General features: G+C 40.8%; 1 protein-coding gene across 4 annotated transcripts in view; it reads left to right on the forward strand.

The window, feature by feature from the left end:
- dmd (dystrophin) overlaps positions 1-17,991 on the forward strand; it is a 305,560-nt gene that overhangs the window by 90,184 nt on the left and 197,385 nt on the right. For all 4 annotated transcript variants that reach the window (XM_085348560.1, XM_085348556.1, XM_085348558.1 and 1 more), the window contains 6 exons: positions 7,328-7,420; positions 8,792-8,872; positions 10,546-10,638; positions 12,722-12,823; positions 14,298-14,368; positions 17,635-17,753. In XM_085348560.1, coding sequence (XP_085204686.1) covers positions 7,328-7,420; positions 8,792-8,872; positions 10,546-10,638; positions 12,722-12,823; positions 14,298-14,368; positions 17,635-17,753 — 559 coding nt within the window. The remainder of the gene's footprint in view (positions 1-7,327; positions 7,421-8,791; positions 8,873-10,545; positions 10,639-12,721; positions 12,824-14,297; positions 14,369-17,634; positions 17,754-17,991) is intronic.

A 17,991-nucleotide genomic window follows, 5' to 3' on the forward strand; every position in this document is an offset into this window, starting at 1 on the left:
TCTGTCCTGCATGGTGCTGTTCCCGAACCAGGTTAAGATGTTTCCCGTCAGGATGCTCTCTATGGTGCACGAGTAAAAGTTCCTGAGCACCTTGGAGGGCAGTTGGAAGTCTCTCAAGCGTCTGAGGTGGTAGAGACGCTGACGGGCCTTTTTCACCACGGTGTTGATGTGACAGGACCATGACAGGTCCTGCGTGATGTGAACTCCGAGGTATTTGAAGCTGTCCACTCTCTCCACTGGGCACTCGTTGATGACGGGGGTCTGGTAGTTCCTCTCCATTTTTAGCAATGACAATTTATTTATTTATATCTCCATTTACGGGGTGGCTGTAGCTCAGGTGGCAGAGCAGGTCAGCCACTAATCAGAAGGTCGGTGGTTCGATCCCAGGCTGCCTCCTGGCTGCATGCCAAATATCCTTGGGCAAGATACTAACCCCATGTTTGCCTATTGGTGGTGGTCAGAGGGCCCGGTGGCGCCTGTGTCCGGCAGCCTCGCCTCTGTCAGTGCGCCCCAGGGCAGCTGTGGCTACAATGTAGCTTGCCATCGCCAGTGTGTGAATGTGTGTGTGGATGGGTGAATGACTGAATGTAGTGTAAAGCGCTTTGGGGTCCTATGGACTAGAAAAGCGCTATACAAATGCAGGCCATTTACCATTAGTTGTTTATTATATAAGCATGGGAAGTGGGCAGGACCTGAGATCAACTTTTCTCAATGTGTAGTGACTACCAATAAGAATGATGAATACTATTTATTTACATATAGTAGTAAGTACTTTAGAAGGTCTCCTAGACAACCCAAGCTGGAAAGCCAGCTTATAGACACGTGGCCTTATACTCCTGGGACTGGTAATTTGTCTGAGTCAGAGCTAACTAGAAGGAGAAAATGTGTCACAGATCAACTTACTCCATCCATCCATCTTTTTCCACTTATCCAGTTCAAGGTCACAGTACTCCATCCCAGGAACTGTGAGTGAAAGCCAAGGTACATCCTTGACAGGTGACCAGTCTGTCACAGGGCTGACAAACAGCTCCGGCTAATGGGTGAATAAGGCAAGTTGTATAAAGTGCTTTGAGTGCTCTGGTAAAGTTGAAAAGCCCTATAAAAAACTAATCCATTGTCATTTAACATGTATTTATTTATCTATCTATCTACAGCTCATCCCAATAATTGAGTTAGGGGTGTTGGTGCACTGATTGACAGCTATCCCTGTCACAGTCTGTGAGACGTGATCCAGTCCTTGGAGTTGATGTGGAGTGGATCTCTTTACTCTCTATGTGCTGCTGTAGCCTTTTGAAGCACTTTCTTAGCTGACTTATTTTGTGGCTTGCTATGAGGTAAAGCTTTATGAATGGTAGGGAGTGCATGCATAAAAAATAATAATAATAATATAAATTGATTTACATTAGAAATGCATAATTAATCACATACATCTATCAATAATTCTGTGATTGTGATAAAAATTGGAATTGAATAAATGCTACATTTAAAACATAATTGATTCATAAAATGTATCAAAAATGTTTAAAATATGAATAAATAGTATTTAAAAACACAATACAGGTTATGAATGCAGCTTGCTAAGATTAGCTTATAAATTAACGCATCAAATTGAAGCATCAACATCCTGTTTGCAAAACTAATTGGTGTCTACAGTGGCTACATCCACGTTTATACTGTATATGTCAAATTTTTATAAAAATGTTTTAAGAAAATGACCTTTATCATGTATTTTAATTATAAAAGAAGACTGAGTGGGGCCCATGAGATTGTTTTTTAAGTGGGCCACAGTACTTTGGGATGGCTGGTTTATAACAAGGTAGTAAGACCTGCTATAGTTTGTGGTTTTCATTGGACTGAGTAGAACAGATAAGATTATGAGTGTATCAGAAAAATATAGAAATATTTGTTGAAATATTTTGGACACAAAGATAGATAGGGAAGATTGAAATAGTTTGGATTGAATAGGAAGTATAGGGGACATACAAGACAAAGTAGACTATGCAGACTAGTTGGTGAGAGAGGAGGATGCAGGGATAGGGTGAGACAGAGGCTTCTGATCCAATGTGGAAAGAAGAAGTGAGTATATGCTTCATGGTTTTCATTGACAGTATTTCTTGGCATAGCCAGGTGTTGGAAGGCTTCCACTTTGGTGGCCTCAGATTCTTCTTCTGCAGATGATCTGGTTCTGTTGGCTTCATTAGGTGGTGACTTCTAGCAGCCAGTTGTGAAGGGGCACAAAGAAGAATCAGCACCTTCAAGTCAGAGACCGTGGTCCTCTGTCAAAAAAGGTGGAGTGCCTACTTTGGGTCAGGGACAAGTTACTACCCCAGGTGGAGAAGTTCAGGTGCTTTGGGGTCTAGTTTATGAGTCAGGAGAGAAGAGAACAGGAGACTAACAGACAAATTGGGCGATGATTGCATTGAGTCAGATGCTGCATCGGTCCGTTGTGGTAAAAAGGGAGAGATGACAACGAAAGCGAAGCAAACCGAAGTGGTGCTGTCCAAGTCAAGTGCTTGACACTCTTTCCTGGATGTCTTCCAGTGTGATGGTTCCTGGATCCTATTCAGGGAGGCTGCGGGGGTCTGCTCTTAGATCCCCTAGCAACTGAACATTATTGTTATGTGTTGCATCCTTCTCCCATATGCTCTTCCTGTTCTGCTGTAATCTACCCTAATTCCATTGTTACAGATTTATGGTGTTCTTTGCTAATTTGTTATAAATGTAGTATAATAATGTATTTATAATGATAAAAATATTATGCTGTTACAGTGTAGTTGGATTTTTGACAATATTGTCAAAAAAATAAATAAATAAATAAATAAATAAATAGACCTTTGGGTAATAGACTTCTTGGGGTAATGTGAAGGGCAGCCTGTTCTACATCTGCTGACAAATAGGTGTGAAATCACAGGCTGCTTCTACACCATATTCTGGCCTGATTTGTTTTATCATATCTCTTTTTATCTTCTTCAACACAAGCTGCGGTTTGCATTCATAAAAACACGAGCACTGACACAAAGCCAGGGAGGAACAGACAGTCATGTCCCACAGCATATTTCCCACACCATGTCCCACGTGCATAAGTGGTGGGTGGAGGTCAGATCTGATCATATCACACACACAAATGCGTTTTCATCTTCAGTAAACACTGATAGCAATGACCTCTACAGGAATGTGAGCAGAATGCTAAACATTGCTGACTCGTTCCTCTTGTGTGTGGATGTAGTCGCTTCAAAATCAGACTTTGCAGACACAGAAAGATGATTCTCTCATTCTGTGCCCTCCACACTAAGGACAGCTTGACTTATCTCACCTTTGAATGGAAATACTGGGTTAAAATTTAATTTGAATTAAGCATATATGAAGTTATAATTTTTTATCTATGACACTTAATCTACAGGGTGGGACATTTATATGGATACACCGTAATAACATGGGAATGGTTGGTGATATTAAAGTCCTGTTTGTGGCACATTAGTATATGTGAGGGGCAAACTCCTCAAGATGGGTGGTGACCATGGTGGCCATTTAGAAGTCGGCCATCTTGGATACAACTTTTGTTTTTTCAATAGGAAGAGGGCCATGTGACACATCAAACTTATTGGTAATGTCACAAGAAAAACAATGGTGTGCTTGGTTTCAATGTAACTTTATTCTTTCATGAGTTATTTACAAGTTTCTGACCACTTATAAAATGTGTGCAATGTGCTGCCCATTGTGTTGGATTGTCAATGCAACCCTCTTCTCCCACTCTTCACACACTGATAGCAACACCACAGGAGAAATGCCAGCACAGGCATCCAGTATCCGTAGTTTCAGGTGCTGCACATCTCGTATCTTCACACCAGAGACAGTTGCCTTCAGATGACCCCAAAGATAAAAGTCTAAGGGGGTCAGATCGGGAGACCATTCAACTGGCCCACGACGACCAATCCACTTTCCAGGAAACTATTCATCTAGGAATGCTTGGACCTGCACCCATAATGTGGTGGTGCACCATCTTGCTGGAAAAACTCAGGGAACGTGCCAGCTTCAGTGCACAAAGAGGGAAACACATCATCATGTAGCCATTTCAAATATCCAGAGGCCTTGAGGTTTCCATTGATGAAGAATGGACCCACTATCGTTGTGCCCCATATACCACACCAAACCATCACTTTTGTTGTTCCAACAGTCTTGGAGGGATCCATCCACTGTGGGTTAGTGTCAGACCAATAGCGGTGGTTTTGTTTGTTAACTTCACCATCACATAAAAGTTTGCCTCATCACTGAACAAAATCTTCTGCGGGAACTGATTTTTGTTTTGCCCATTCTGCAAATTCTGTGCGCCGATCTGGGTCATCCTCGCTGAGATGCTGCAGCAGCTGGAGTTCGTAAGGGTGCCATTTGTGAGTAGCTAATATCCGCCGAAGGGATGTTGGACTAATGCCACTCTCCAGTGACATGCGGCGAGTGCTACGCTGTGGGCTCTTGCTGAATGAAGCTAGGACAGCCACTGATGTTTCTTCATTAGTGACAGTTTTCTTGCGTCCACATTTTGGCAAATCCAACACTGAACCAGTTTCATGAAACTTAGCAAGCAGTTTGCTGACTGTAGCATGGGAGATGGGTGGTCTCGTAGGGTGTCTTGCATTGAAATCTGCTGCAATGACCCGGTTACTGCGTTCACCAGATATCAACACAATTTCGATCCGCTCCTCACGTGTTAACCTCTTCGACATGTCAATGGCTGTGAACAAAGAGAAACTTGTAAATAACTCATGAAAGAATAAAGTTACGTTGAAACCAAGCACACCATTGTTTTTCTTGTGACATTACCAATAAGTTTGATGTGTCACATGACCCTCTTCCTATTGAAAAAACAGAAGTTGTATCCAAGATGGCCGACTTCTAAATGGCCACCATGGTCACCACCCATCTTGAGGAGTTTGCCCCCTCACATATACTAATGTGCCACAAACAGGACTTTAATATCACCAACCATTCCCATGTTATTACGGTGTATCCATATAAATGGCCCACCCTGTATATAATAGTTGTAAAAAAAACAATGGATCCCCATTTGTTCTGCACAATTGTGAAAAGTTTATAAAACAGTCCATTTATTCCAGTAAGGACCAGAGGTTAGGGTACTACGCTTGACCCAAAACCTGGTTCAAACCCTCTTCTCCATCCAAATTTGTCTTTCTGCCTATATTCTTTTATTCTACCTGGTGCAATTGTATGTTCCAGTAAAATTACATTATTGATCAATGGGCAGGGCTAAAGACTTTATATTTTCTAGCTTTCAGTATTAAAACAACACCTGTAAAAAAAAAAAAAAAAGATTTCCCCTCTAGAATTAGTAAAGTGTTTTGAATCTAATGTTGTGGATCATAGTTACATACAACACAAAGTTATAAGGAGTGAATACCTTTTCTAATGTGTTTCCCACATTTGTTCCTAGTATCTGTGGTAGTACCATCCAGTGAACATGAGAAACTTCCTGATGTCAGATGTTAAATTTTACATGTCCAAAAATAATGTGCGGGGAGAGGGAATTCTTTCCTATGTTTACATTTGTTTTACTATTTAAAACTAGGTCTTTGGCGGTGAAAGAAGGGTCGGTGAATTGAGGTGCAGCAGAGTGCAGGCTGAGCAGGTGAAACAGAAGGGAGTAAAGGAGCACAAGGACTGTAGCTTGGAAGGCAGTAAAGGGTGGGTAAGCAGGAAGGTGTTTGGTCATAAAGTTGTTAGAGTTTGGTGAAAGGTGAAGAAGAAGTAGAGACACATGGGAACACAGCTATAGCAAATTAGACATAATGAGACTAGGGGAAGCAAAACTGAATGCAATGCACACGAGACAAGGACTCTCAAAATAAGACAGGAAACATGCAACCCAGATTCAAGACACACAAACTAGATGCTGGAAGAAAATACAAACACATGAGACACAGACAAGACAAAGAACTAAATTATATTCACATATAAATCCAGACACAAATCAAGAATCCATTTCTCAAAACACGATACAATAAAGACTAAAAAGTCCAAAAAACAGAGAACACTGGGAAACACACCCAGGGAAGTGTGATGAATGTGTCACTCTGCTTGCTCATCAGCTGATGAGCAAGCAGAGTGACACTCGAGGGACAGTCTGAGGAGGGAGCCATACGGTTAGTGTAGTAACGGTGACAAATAACTAAGCAGACTAGAAAGTTGGTCTCAAAGTGTGTGAGCTATTGTGAAACAACTGTTACATCATCGGTTATAGACATGTACAAGCATGTAAAAACGTCGGTGTCTAAAATCTAGTAAATACGCAGATGAGTAATTTTTAGTATCAATTTCTAATAATAATTAGTTTGTGCCCATCTCTGATCTCTTATTAGGTCAACATCATGACAATTGTCCATTAGCATTTACTTCTAAAGAGCAGAGTTTTGTTAGCATTAGTGTCCACCATTTTCAGGTCCTCCTTTTGACCAAACATGAAAAGAGTAAATCATTACTTGCCTAGTAGCAGCTAGTATGTAGAATAAACACAAATGAAGTGGTTATATACTTATGCCCTCTGAGCAAGTAGGGCTATGGAGGGCCAAAAGTGTCAAAATGAAATAATTAAATATGCTATTTTGTCACTCCTGGTCCTCCAGGGAATAATTTAATGGTTTGCACACTGTTTGCACACTATTGCATTTAGTGGTGCATGATTTTTTTAGAACACATGCTCCTCATCAGACAAATACGCAAAGGATTAGGGCCACTTTGGGGGGGGGGGCTCGTCTTTTTTTTCTTTTCCAGAATTCTCAGAAAAAAGTCAGAATTCTGACTTTTTTCTGGTATTAATCTCAGAAATCTGTAATCTCAGGCAACTGCAACGGACAAATAAAGGCTCATTCATTCATTCAGAATTCTGACTTTTTTCTCAGAAATATAATCTTTAGAAGTTATCAATGTTATGATTCTTTTTTGAAATAATGTATAAAGTAGGAAAATACTACTGGGAATGTACATAGTTTGAAAATGTAAGTTGTTATTCTTGCTGTGACACGCCTAGACCACACATTGTTGAAGGGCAGGTGAATGTTTTATTTTTGTTTCCAGCTCTAATTCACGCTTGTAGCTTTTCAGATGTTCTCTCTCCAGTCCCAGCACGCTCCTAAAAACATGAAAAAACATGAAAGGCATAATTAGTCAATACATCCCACCTGCCCTGCCAGCCACCGTGGCACTGCCCCCAAACCCACAGCACACCACACATCAGCCCTCCTCTGCAGGGGAGCTGGAGACCACACTCTGCCACAAATCCACATTCTTATTTTCATTTGATGTATTTGTGCTTTAGACAGGGAAGCCACCTGTGGAGGACCTGTTCTCAGACCTGTGTGATGGGCGACGCCTGCTAGAGCTGCTGGAGGGACTAACAGGACATGAGCTGGTATGAACATATACACATATAGTGTGCTTGCATTGTGACGATGTACTGGCTCTTTTCAACACTCTACATTGTACAGTGCTGTTTTTTGAATAGCTGTATTAGTACATGTCAAGGATAGAACTGGGACACAAATGCAAGAGTAGAAAAATACAGTCAGAAGTGAAGCATTGTAGCAGTTTGATGCCTGGGCTTTTATTGGAAATGTCAGTTATGTAAGCATCCACTGTATAAACATCCATCACTGTAACACTGCACATATAACTAAACTAAGAAACGACATAATATGTCCATTTTAAGTTCAGTTTTTAAAACCTGACAGTGTACACAACTATGGACACCATTAAAGCTTTATAAATGAGTCAGTGGGCCAGTTAAAATTTCAATGTGGTGATCATGTTCAGGATTATGACTTATTGGGAACAGGTCATTCAAACCACACAGCACCATATCAGGATTCAAGGAGCTTTATTGTCATTCGCATCGCATGTTTACATGAAGTGGAACGAAATGATGTACACACGGCCCCGGACGAAAAGAAACAGAATTTTTAAAAAGTAATAAATAAATAGTTGTTTAAAAAAAACAAAAGACCAAAACAGAATAACATATTAAATATAAGATATAAATAACATATTAAATTCTAACCTTGTTGTGGCTAGAGTCACTTACTGTTCACTGTTAGCTAAACACTGTGTTCTTCTTGCCATATGATAGCAGGTGCTATTCATTCAGTGAGAATAAAACCATAGACAGCTAGATAGTGTTTAGCTTAACTTCAATCATTGAAACCGTATAATCATCTATCTCAGTATAAAGAGAAAGCAAGACACATAATATGAAATGAATATGAAATCTCAAATCACCTAGAAGTTGTCACCTTGGAATCCTGAAAACATCTAGCTTTTTAAAATGTGATTCACATCGAGGAAGAATATATATTAGAAGATGAAGGGCGACTGGATGATAACCCAACAAATATCAAAACCAGTGCAATCAAATTAGTATCTAAACATAACCAAATAATAGGTAAAATCCACGTGTAGATGACGTTGGAGAGCACTCTGCCCATTATTTCTGTTTGGCACAAACTTGTTGCCGATCCACTGATCCCACTGTAGACGCTGCAGGAGAGCGCCTAATCCCGACTGTAGTTTTGATTTTAATATCTACTGAAAAAGGACCATTTATTACTCCTAACACTGAAAACGTATTTTTCCCACTCTGCTCATCAGTGATTCTTGCTGCTTCTCAGAAGGTGTAACCATTTGAAATTTTCATCACCCGTTTTAGAAATGCCAACAATCATTCTGTGTGTGTGTGTGTGTGTGTGTGTGTGTGTGTGTGTGTGTGTGCGCACGCACATACACATAGGTGAAGTTGGAAAGGGGATTCACGCGCGTTCACTCGCTAAACAATGTCAACCGAGCTCTGCAGATCTTACAGAAGAACAATGTGAGTATGCACTGCTATAAAGATGTAAATGTACATAATTATATTGGTTTTCTTGCATCAATTACATTAAATAAATCTAACTTTACAATCAGCAGAGTGAAATCAATGAAACTGCTGAGTGTTATATGGATTAATACTGCTACTGTTTAAGAGTGAGCTCTTTTTAAATATTGTATTATGACTGTGTGACTGTTAACGGATTGAAATCTATCACCTGTAAGGTCTCCCCGCTCAAGATGACACATATACAGATCCATCTTATGTTAGCCAGTGTAAATGATTCAGAGAAGGCATGGGAGAGAGCGCCGTGGTCAAATAAAACCAAAATTTTGGCATCAACTGCCATGTTTGGAGGAGGAGAAATGCTGGGTATGACACAAATACCAGCATCCTTACAATCAAACATGCAGGTGGAGTCATCTGCTAAGGGTACAGGACAACGGTTTAAAAAAAAAGCAGCAGATTAAGGTCATGGAGCGGCCTAGCCCGTCTTTACACCTTAATCCAATCTGCAATCTGTTATAGGAGTTGGAGCTCCGAGTTGTCAAGTGGCAGCCAATAAACCTAAAGGATTTAGAGCGTTTTTGTAAAGAGGAGTGGGCCAAGTGACCTACGAGGAACATCTTACTGCTGTGCTTGCCAACAAATGTTTCTCCACCAAGTACTATTTTGCTTCACTCAATAACATAGGCAATGTGTTTTTGTCTGGACATTTTTAAAAAATAGTTATTTCCCCATCTTCAGTTACCTTATTAATGTATAGAAAGAATATGTGATAATATATAATAATTTTTCTATTTTATTAAAGGATGATACAAATAAAGATGAAAGTCAGCACTTTTAATAGTGATTAACATATAGGAAACAGCACGGCAGTGTGGTGGTTGGCATTGTGGTTGCCACTGTGGCCTTGCAGCAAGAAGTTCCTGAGTTCAACCCCACCATCTGGCCGTGGCCTTCCTGTGCGGTGTTTGCATGCATTCTGTGCGGGTACTCCGGCTTCCTCCAAAGACATGCATTTAGTGCGTTTAGGTCAGTTGGTGCCTGTTGCCCATAGGTGTGAATGTGAGTGGCAATGGTTGTCTGTCTCTCTGTGTTAGCCATGCGACAGGCTGCTGACCTGTACAGGGTGTAGACCGCCTCTTGCCTTAGGCTCTAGCCACCCCGATTAGGATAAGCAGAAGAGGATGGATGGACACACAACAATTTTGCAGATCCACAGATTTACTCCAGCTCTCATCTTTTTGTTGTTGAAAATCACTATGAAGAAACAAAACATAAAAGGAAAAAGAAAGGAAAAAGTTCCAGCGTAATAATGGCTGGATCACACAAAACTGACACACAACAGATCCTTTTTATTAGTTTTGCATGGCAACTAGTAGTTTACCCGTATCCATCTGTAATCAGATAACCAAGAGTCATCCCTCCCTGTTGTAATAGTGCACTGTCTGTGCCATCTGTGATGTCTGATCATAACCACACTACTATGTGTAATTAATGCCCACATTTAAATACTAGGACTGATTTTGTTACGTGCAAGTTTAAGTTCACAAGAAAACATGGCTTCATTTTAAAGAGTCACCACCACAATGGAGGTGAGAGTAGGTAAGACGACCTTCCTAAAATTGTGGAAATCATTTGTGATTTGTGTGCTTCCCGCATCCCATCTCCAGGTGGAATTAGTGAATATTGGGGCAGCGGACATTGTCGATGGGAATCACAAACTCATTCTTGGGCTCATCTGGAGCATCATTCTCCACTGGCAGGTATGTGTTAGTGTATGCTCGTACGTGTACATCCTCCCCTGGATTTGTCAACATTTGAAGACACTATTACATTGATACTTTAAAGCTGCCTCCATTTAGTTTAACTTTACTTTTTGTTGCCTTTTGTTGTCTGAGGTTGCTTCTTATTGGTCTAAGTGTTCTTTTTTTTCTTTTCACCTTGACCTTGATGATGAGTTTTCATACTGAACTGCTCTGAGGAAAAGAATTTGATGCAACGAAACAGAGCTGTGCAGGCTCCCTGAACTCTCAGTTGTATGTATATATACATTTTCTGTGGAAAGGCAAGGTATTCAGACAGGCCTTTTGGAAGCAAAAAATCACGTTTTATTTATGTGAATCTTTTTCTGGTGTGTCTTTCTGGATCTGATTGTCAGTAATATTTTTCTGTGTAACTTACTGCCTTCAAAGTTAACACAATTAACACAACTTCCTTGTAACACCTCTAGTTGTTTTTGATGTGCAAGTAATGCATACACACTTGCTGTCAGACACCCATAGTTCAGGGTGTCTGACAGCAAGGCATCAGTAATGCTGTGGATGGTAAACAAAATGGATAAAGGGTCTTTTGAGTGGCAAATTCAGCTTTAAAGCTCTGCTAGAGGGTTCCCTTGACAAGAACAAAGTTATTAGTATTTACTGTGAATTGTAATAACACCGTAGTACTAGTCGAGTCTCAACACACCAGCTACTAGTGGACCGACCTGGGGATGCCACAGGCAAATGGGAACCATTGAAAGTTGCAACCACCAAGTACCTGCAGAGGGTCAGGCAAGTCCTGAGGAGTCAGCTGAACAGTAAGAACAAGATCCTGGCTATCAACACGTACGCCCTGCCTGTGATCAGGTACCCTGCTGGAATGATAAGCTGGCCAAAGGAGGAGATAGAAACCACTGTCATTGAGACAAGGAAGCTCCTGAGCATGCATGGGGGGTTTCACCACAAGTCAGCACCCTGAGGCTGTACGCTAAGCGGAAGGAAGGGGGCCGGGGACTGGTGAGTGTCAGCACCACAGTCCAGGATGAGGCAGCGAACATCCATGAATACATCAGGAGGATGGCCCCAACTGACCGCGTGAATACCTCAGGCAGCAGAAACCTAAAAAAGAGGTGTAAGAGAAGGAACCATCATGGAAGGACAGGCCCCTGCACGGTATGTACCACCGGCAGATAGAGGAGGTGGCTGATATCCAGAAATCCTACCAGTGGCTGGACAAAGCTGGACTGAAAGACAGCACAGAGGCACTAATCATGGCAGCACAAGAACAAGCTCTGAGTACAAGATCCATAGAGGCTGGGGTCTATCACACCAGGCAAGACCCCAGGTGCAGGCTGTGTAAAGATGCCCCAGAGACAATCCAGCACATAACAGCAGGGTGCAAGATGCTAGCAGGCAAGGCATACATGGAACGCCATAACCAAGTGGCCGGCATAGTGTACAGGAACATCTGTGCCGAGTATAACCTGGAAGTCCCGAGGTCAAAGTGGGAGATGCCCCCAAGGGTGGTGAAGAATGACCGAGCTAAGATCCTGTGGGACTTCCAGATACAGACGGACAAAATGGTGGTGGCTAACCAACCGGACATAGTGGTGGTAGACAAACAGAAGAAGATGGCCGTAGTGATCGATGTAGCGGTTCCGAATGACAGCAATATCAGGAAGAAGGAACACGAGAAGCTGGAGAAATACCAAGGGCTCAGAGAAGAGCTCGAGAGGATGTGGAGGGTGAAGGTAACGGTGGTCCCCGTGGTAATCGGAGCACTAGGTGCGGTGACTCCCAAGCTAGGCGAGTGGCTCCAGCAGATCCCGGGAACAACATCGGAGATCTCTGCTCAGTGGAGTGCAGTCACAGGAACAGCTAAGATGCTGCGCAGGACCCTCAAGCCTATTAACTGAATAATGTTAGTCCAGTCACATTGTTGTTAGCCTAGTGACTTAGGAAAAACCCCACCAATGTCCAAAATATCCAGGAAAGGTAGTGGTGAGGGTTATAGGGTAGGGTGCTAAAGGTTTATGCATCTTAACTAAGTTTTTGTACCAGCCTTGTTTTGTATTCCTGTGTGCAGGTTAAGGATGTGATGAAGGATGTGATGGAGGGCCTACAGCAGACTAACAGTGAGAAGATTCTGCTGAGTTGGGTTCGTCAGAATACACGCCAGTATCCTCAGGTATGTTCCTTTACTCAGTCTTAACCTCAGGCTGACACACTGGATCATGTTCGAATAGCTGTCTCCCATAGTTACTACACTTACCACCCTGTAACTGAGTGCTCAAGTACGTGTAAGTAATGGCAGTCTCCACTTTCAAATTTATTTATTTTCATAGAGTATGAAAGAAAGGTCTTTAGTACTCTGGGGGGCTGGGGATGGCCCGGGTCTCCTGGGTCTGCCTCTGGCCCCCGGAGGACCGTTATTGTGTCAACTCACCCTCATTATGAAGTCCGTCTGTGGACAAAGACAGATACACAGACACTCACACAGAACACAACGAAATTTATTTATTTTTTGTTTATGTTATTGATGGTTTTCCTTAAAGTTGTAGCAGTTGCCAGCCGATTGCGCTTTCCAATCCTGCTCTGTCCTATAACATTTCCTCCTTTTTCCCCCTTTGTTTTTTCTTTCTGTCCCTTTTTTCTCTTTCCATGTATGTCAGCTTTGACATTCTTAAATTGCACGTGTGGTGTGAGTAATAATAGAAATAATAATAAGACAAATTAGTAAATAAACAGATTAAAAAGAATAACAACAGAAATAATATAGAGAATTTATAAAGGTGGTCTTGGAAAAGCAAGTATGTTAGGCACAACAGTGCATTCAGAGCATAATTGTCAATGCGAAGCTGCCAGACAGGCTATTAGACATGTTCTAAGGGTTGTTGGAGGCTCTGAGCCAAGGAATAATCAATAAATTCTTTGAGGGCAAAATCATAATCAGTATAACCCTAACCTCTAGCCCTAACCCTATAATATCACAATGTTACATTTTCGTTTGGTTAAATATTTGGCAACAGAATTTGGCAAGTTTGATCAAAACAATAATTGTAATTGGTATTCATTAAAAATGTTATACAGATCAAGTGTTTGCTTGATTCAGATTTGGGATATATGTCATCATATTGCTTTTATGACTATGTGTGAAACTTAAAAAGAGACTTGACATATAAAAATACTCTTAACAGTATCAGTAGGACATATTTGCACCGTAGAATATTTTCGTATATTTACAGTTTTATACCATGTGGTTAATAATTCTCTAATTTATGTTTCTGTCACTTGACTTGTTTTGTTTTGTGTAAGGCCTGAAGCTTAACTAAGACCAATCACAACAGAACATAATCACTGCAAACATGTGAGCATGCGTGCCTCGTTATACGAAGTGCTTGACAGGAATAGCCACTGTCACTAAGATGACTTCTTAGTATGTTTTTTTTTAGCTATATATTCAGTTTTAAACCCTTTTTGCCCCCGTAGACAATCATTTCATGTATTAAATTTTTGATCCATTCACTGAAATTGAGAGCGAAAAGATGTCTTTAATCTATCTCTGGAAATGTAAACAGTATTTGGATGACAGTATTCCCACTCTTAAATGTCAAACTGCTTTCTCAGGTTGGTTCTTGAATATCCATTATCTCTGTCCTCAGGTCAATGTGGTTAACTTCTCCAGTAGCTGGAATGATGGACTGGCTTTCAATGCCCTCATCCATAGCCACAGGTATGTGTGTGTGTGTGTGTGTGTGTGTGTGTGTGTGTGTGTTCAGATGAAGATTTAACACAGGAGAAGTGGATAGACAGACTTTCAAAGGAATAGTAGAGCAAATATAGTCATTGCACTAAAGAGATATAGTGTATTTTAGACATGGAAGATGCTAATGCTGTCCTGAGAAAAAGGTTCAAAAATGATTGTATATGAAAAGATGCAGCCAGCCAAGTAAAAAGACTAACATCCCAATGCTGCCACTGCTGAAGCAGTTATTCTTTTTCCAGAATTAAATGGGCGGAGCAAGTCCTTCCTGGACCCACATTCCTGAATCTAAACTCTGGTCTCTTGTGTAATGTGTATGTGTTAGGCCCTATAGGGAAATTGCTCCTCTGCATTTAACCCATTCACCCAGTGAAGCAGTGGGCAGCCACCAATGCAACGCCCAGGGATGGTACCTTGCTCCGGGGTACCTCAGGGTAACCGTTCAGTGGAGTCGAACCCCCGACCTTCCGATCATGGGGCCACCACTCTACCTACTGAGCTATCCCTGCCCTCTAGTGATTTGCATTTCTTACCCAACTATCTGCCTCTGAGTTTGATGCCAAACTTAAAATGAACCTATAAATGTGATAGTTTTTTCATTGAGAGAAAGAAAAATAACATTACTTAGAATCTAAACCAGGTGTATTCAATTCAAATTCAGGGCGATCCCATTGAAGAACATGTCCTCAAACAGAGTTTTGGCGTATCATAAAGTTCCGCGTGCATTATAATTTAATGCAGTATATAACCTAGCAGTTGCATCAGCATCTATATGTAGTAAACAACTGATTTTATTTTACTTTATTTACAGTATTTCAGCAATGTTGTTTATTCATTTTCATAATGACCTTGAGGCTGCTCTAATAATAAAGTGAACCTCACTGTTTCGTAGTTTGAATTTCCCCCTTTCGTCTTTTTTCTTTTCTGCATTTCACATGTAAACCATCCGAGCTCTAACCCGACTCTTCTCTCTGTTCCCCTTCACACTTCAGCGTCTCTTACCCAGCGTTTTCTGTTTTCACAAGTACATGATTTGATGTCAAGTGGGATAAGGCTGACAAAGCACAGGACTGGCCTAACCAGGAAGCTGATAATGGCTTAATCATGACAAAGAGACAAACCTCAGCGCTTTACATCGATGTTACATCCTTCGTGCTGCAACGCCCACTCATTAGGATCAGCCAGAAATCTGTCCCTTTCTACTTTACATTCCTGTGCTATTTTACTGAAGTAATACATCCAACTGTACAGTTTCCTGAAACAATAGCATGTGTCATCATATTGTGATATTACATTTTGGCTCTTCTGCACCTTCTGCTCAAAGTTGTTATGCTGTAAAATAAAGTCTTAGTCCTGATGTAAGAGTGAGGACTAAGAATGGGTTTTTAAATTTTATTTTTGATCAAAGTTGATTGTTAGTTTTTATACTTACAAGATCCAGCTAAGTTCAAATAGGAGAAATTAAAAATGTAAATAACAGACAAGAGTTTGGGAGGCTCATCTGTAATCAGTGAAAGGGCTCAGTTTTAGTAAGCATGTCAGCATCTAACAACTGTTTCTTTAAAAAGTGGATTCAGTTCAACTGGGCAAGTGTGTTCTGTTGGAGAAACTTTCCATCACTCACCCATGAGACTGAATACTGAAATCACTTAAATGACTGATAAAACATTTGTGTCATGGACCATCATCTCCAGAGGAACTGAACATTTATCCATACCTGGGAATCATCCATGCATTAAGACATTGTTTGTAGTTTTTTTTTAAGTTAGCATTTCTTTTGCCTCATTTTTAACTTTAGGAAGCAACATTTTTCAGAAGAAAAACACAGTAAACTATCTGAAAATCATCAGACTAGTTGGTTAGTCTAATTTCTTTTTCCATGGTTAGTGGAGTAAGAAATGAGTTGCTAGGAACTCATTCATAAGCTCAAGAATAAACTAGCGGCACTCAGCGGTACCCTCAGCCTTGTACTACGGGGTGGCTGTAGCTCAGAACGTAGAGCGGGTCAGCTACTAATTGGAAAGTTGGTAGTTGTCTAGTCTGCATGCAAAGCATCCTTGGGCCAGATACTAACCCCAAGTTATTCTTCAATTCATCCATCAAATTATGAATGTGTGTGAATGTTAGATAGAAAGCAGGTATGTAGAAAAAAATATACGAGGTCTTGAATAACCCGATCTTATCTTAAAGACCTCATAGTACAGTATCACTCCAATAGAGCACTTCACCCTCAGGATATTGTGAGACATGGTGTCAAACGCCGCACTAAGATCCCGAAGGATGAGGATGGATAGAAGACCAGAATCAGCTGCCATCAGAAGGTCATTGGTAATCCTTAGCAGAGCAGTTTCTGTGGTATGATTGGGGCGGAAACCAGATTGAAATTGTTCATAGAGTAAGAATAACGAGTACTATAACCAACTTACCACCTCAAATTGTTATTTTTTATTCTATTCTAACTAAATTTCTGTTTACTGCAGCCCACCTGCAGTAAAGACACCACCACCACCACCACCTGCACCTTCACAGCCTACACTTCGGCAATCACTGCAACAGAGTGTGCATTGCTGCCCAATCAGAAAACTAGCTGATAGATGTATCCTGGTGTAGATTAATAACAGGGAGACGTGTATCTGATAAAGTTATTGCTATTAATATAATGCAGATGAGAAGCTGATTAAGTTTAATCAAGGTAGTCAGCATAAATTATCATTAAATTACAGAAAGGACCCTGCAGTGCATTTGGTTCACATTTTCTTTTCATCATTACTCATATACACTATTGATATTAGTGTACATGAGTAGGACTAAGCTTTTACAGGAAAGAATGTGATAGTTCTAACATGAATGAATGATTGAGTTTAAATTAAATAAGTAAATCTTACAAGAACACAGAGTGGGAAACAAAAAGCATCACCATGAACATAATGGCACAGTGGAGGAGTTTTCACTCAGAATTTTCTAACATGCTATTTTGCATTATAAAAGTCTGTTTTTATTGTTCGCTGTGGGGGAAAATGTGGTGAATGAGAGTGTGAATCTCATTAAAATATTACTCCACAGCAAATAAACTTCCAGGACTCAAAAATAAACCCAGCTGCATAAGCTGTAGGATATTTGTTTCCTATTAACACGTTACTAATTTCCTTAAAGCACTACAAAATACTGAGGAATGCAAGGGTTTTTATTGATAAAAGGTGTGTATGATACCTACCAATTTTCTTTCATCTTGCCAGGCCTGAACTTTTTGATTGGAGCTCTGTGGAGAAGAAGACCTCGGCAGTCGACCGACTGGAACATGCCTTCAGTAAGGCAGAGCAACACCTGGGGATAGAGAGGCTACTGGACCCTGAGGGTAACTACATGCTCACCTATTACCTTACTGTCAAGGGAAACTTTGTTGACAGGTTTTGCACAATAATACGAGGAATGCCTCCTAACAAATACTTTCATCACAAAATGTGTTATCATCTGTGGCATCCATCATTGCCCAATTTACGCCGTCTTGAAACCAGTTTAAACTTTCTGGATACATGCTCAATCGTCCAGGTGAGAAAACCCCAAAATGTTGATTTTGTTGATCTAGACATAGC

The sequence above is a fragment of the Diplotaxodon limnothrissa genome, linkage group LG23, assembly GCF_057381915.1.
Source record: "Diplotaxodon limnothrissa isolate DT_005_m linkage group LG23, D_limnothrissa_male_GT1.1, whole genome shotgun sequence".
In the NCBI taxonomy this organism is placed as follows: Eukaryota; Metazoa; Chordata; class Actinopteri; order Cichliformes; family Cichlidae; genus Diplotaxodon; species Diplotaxodon limnothrissa.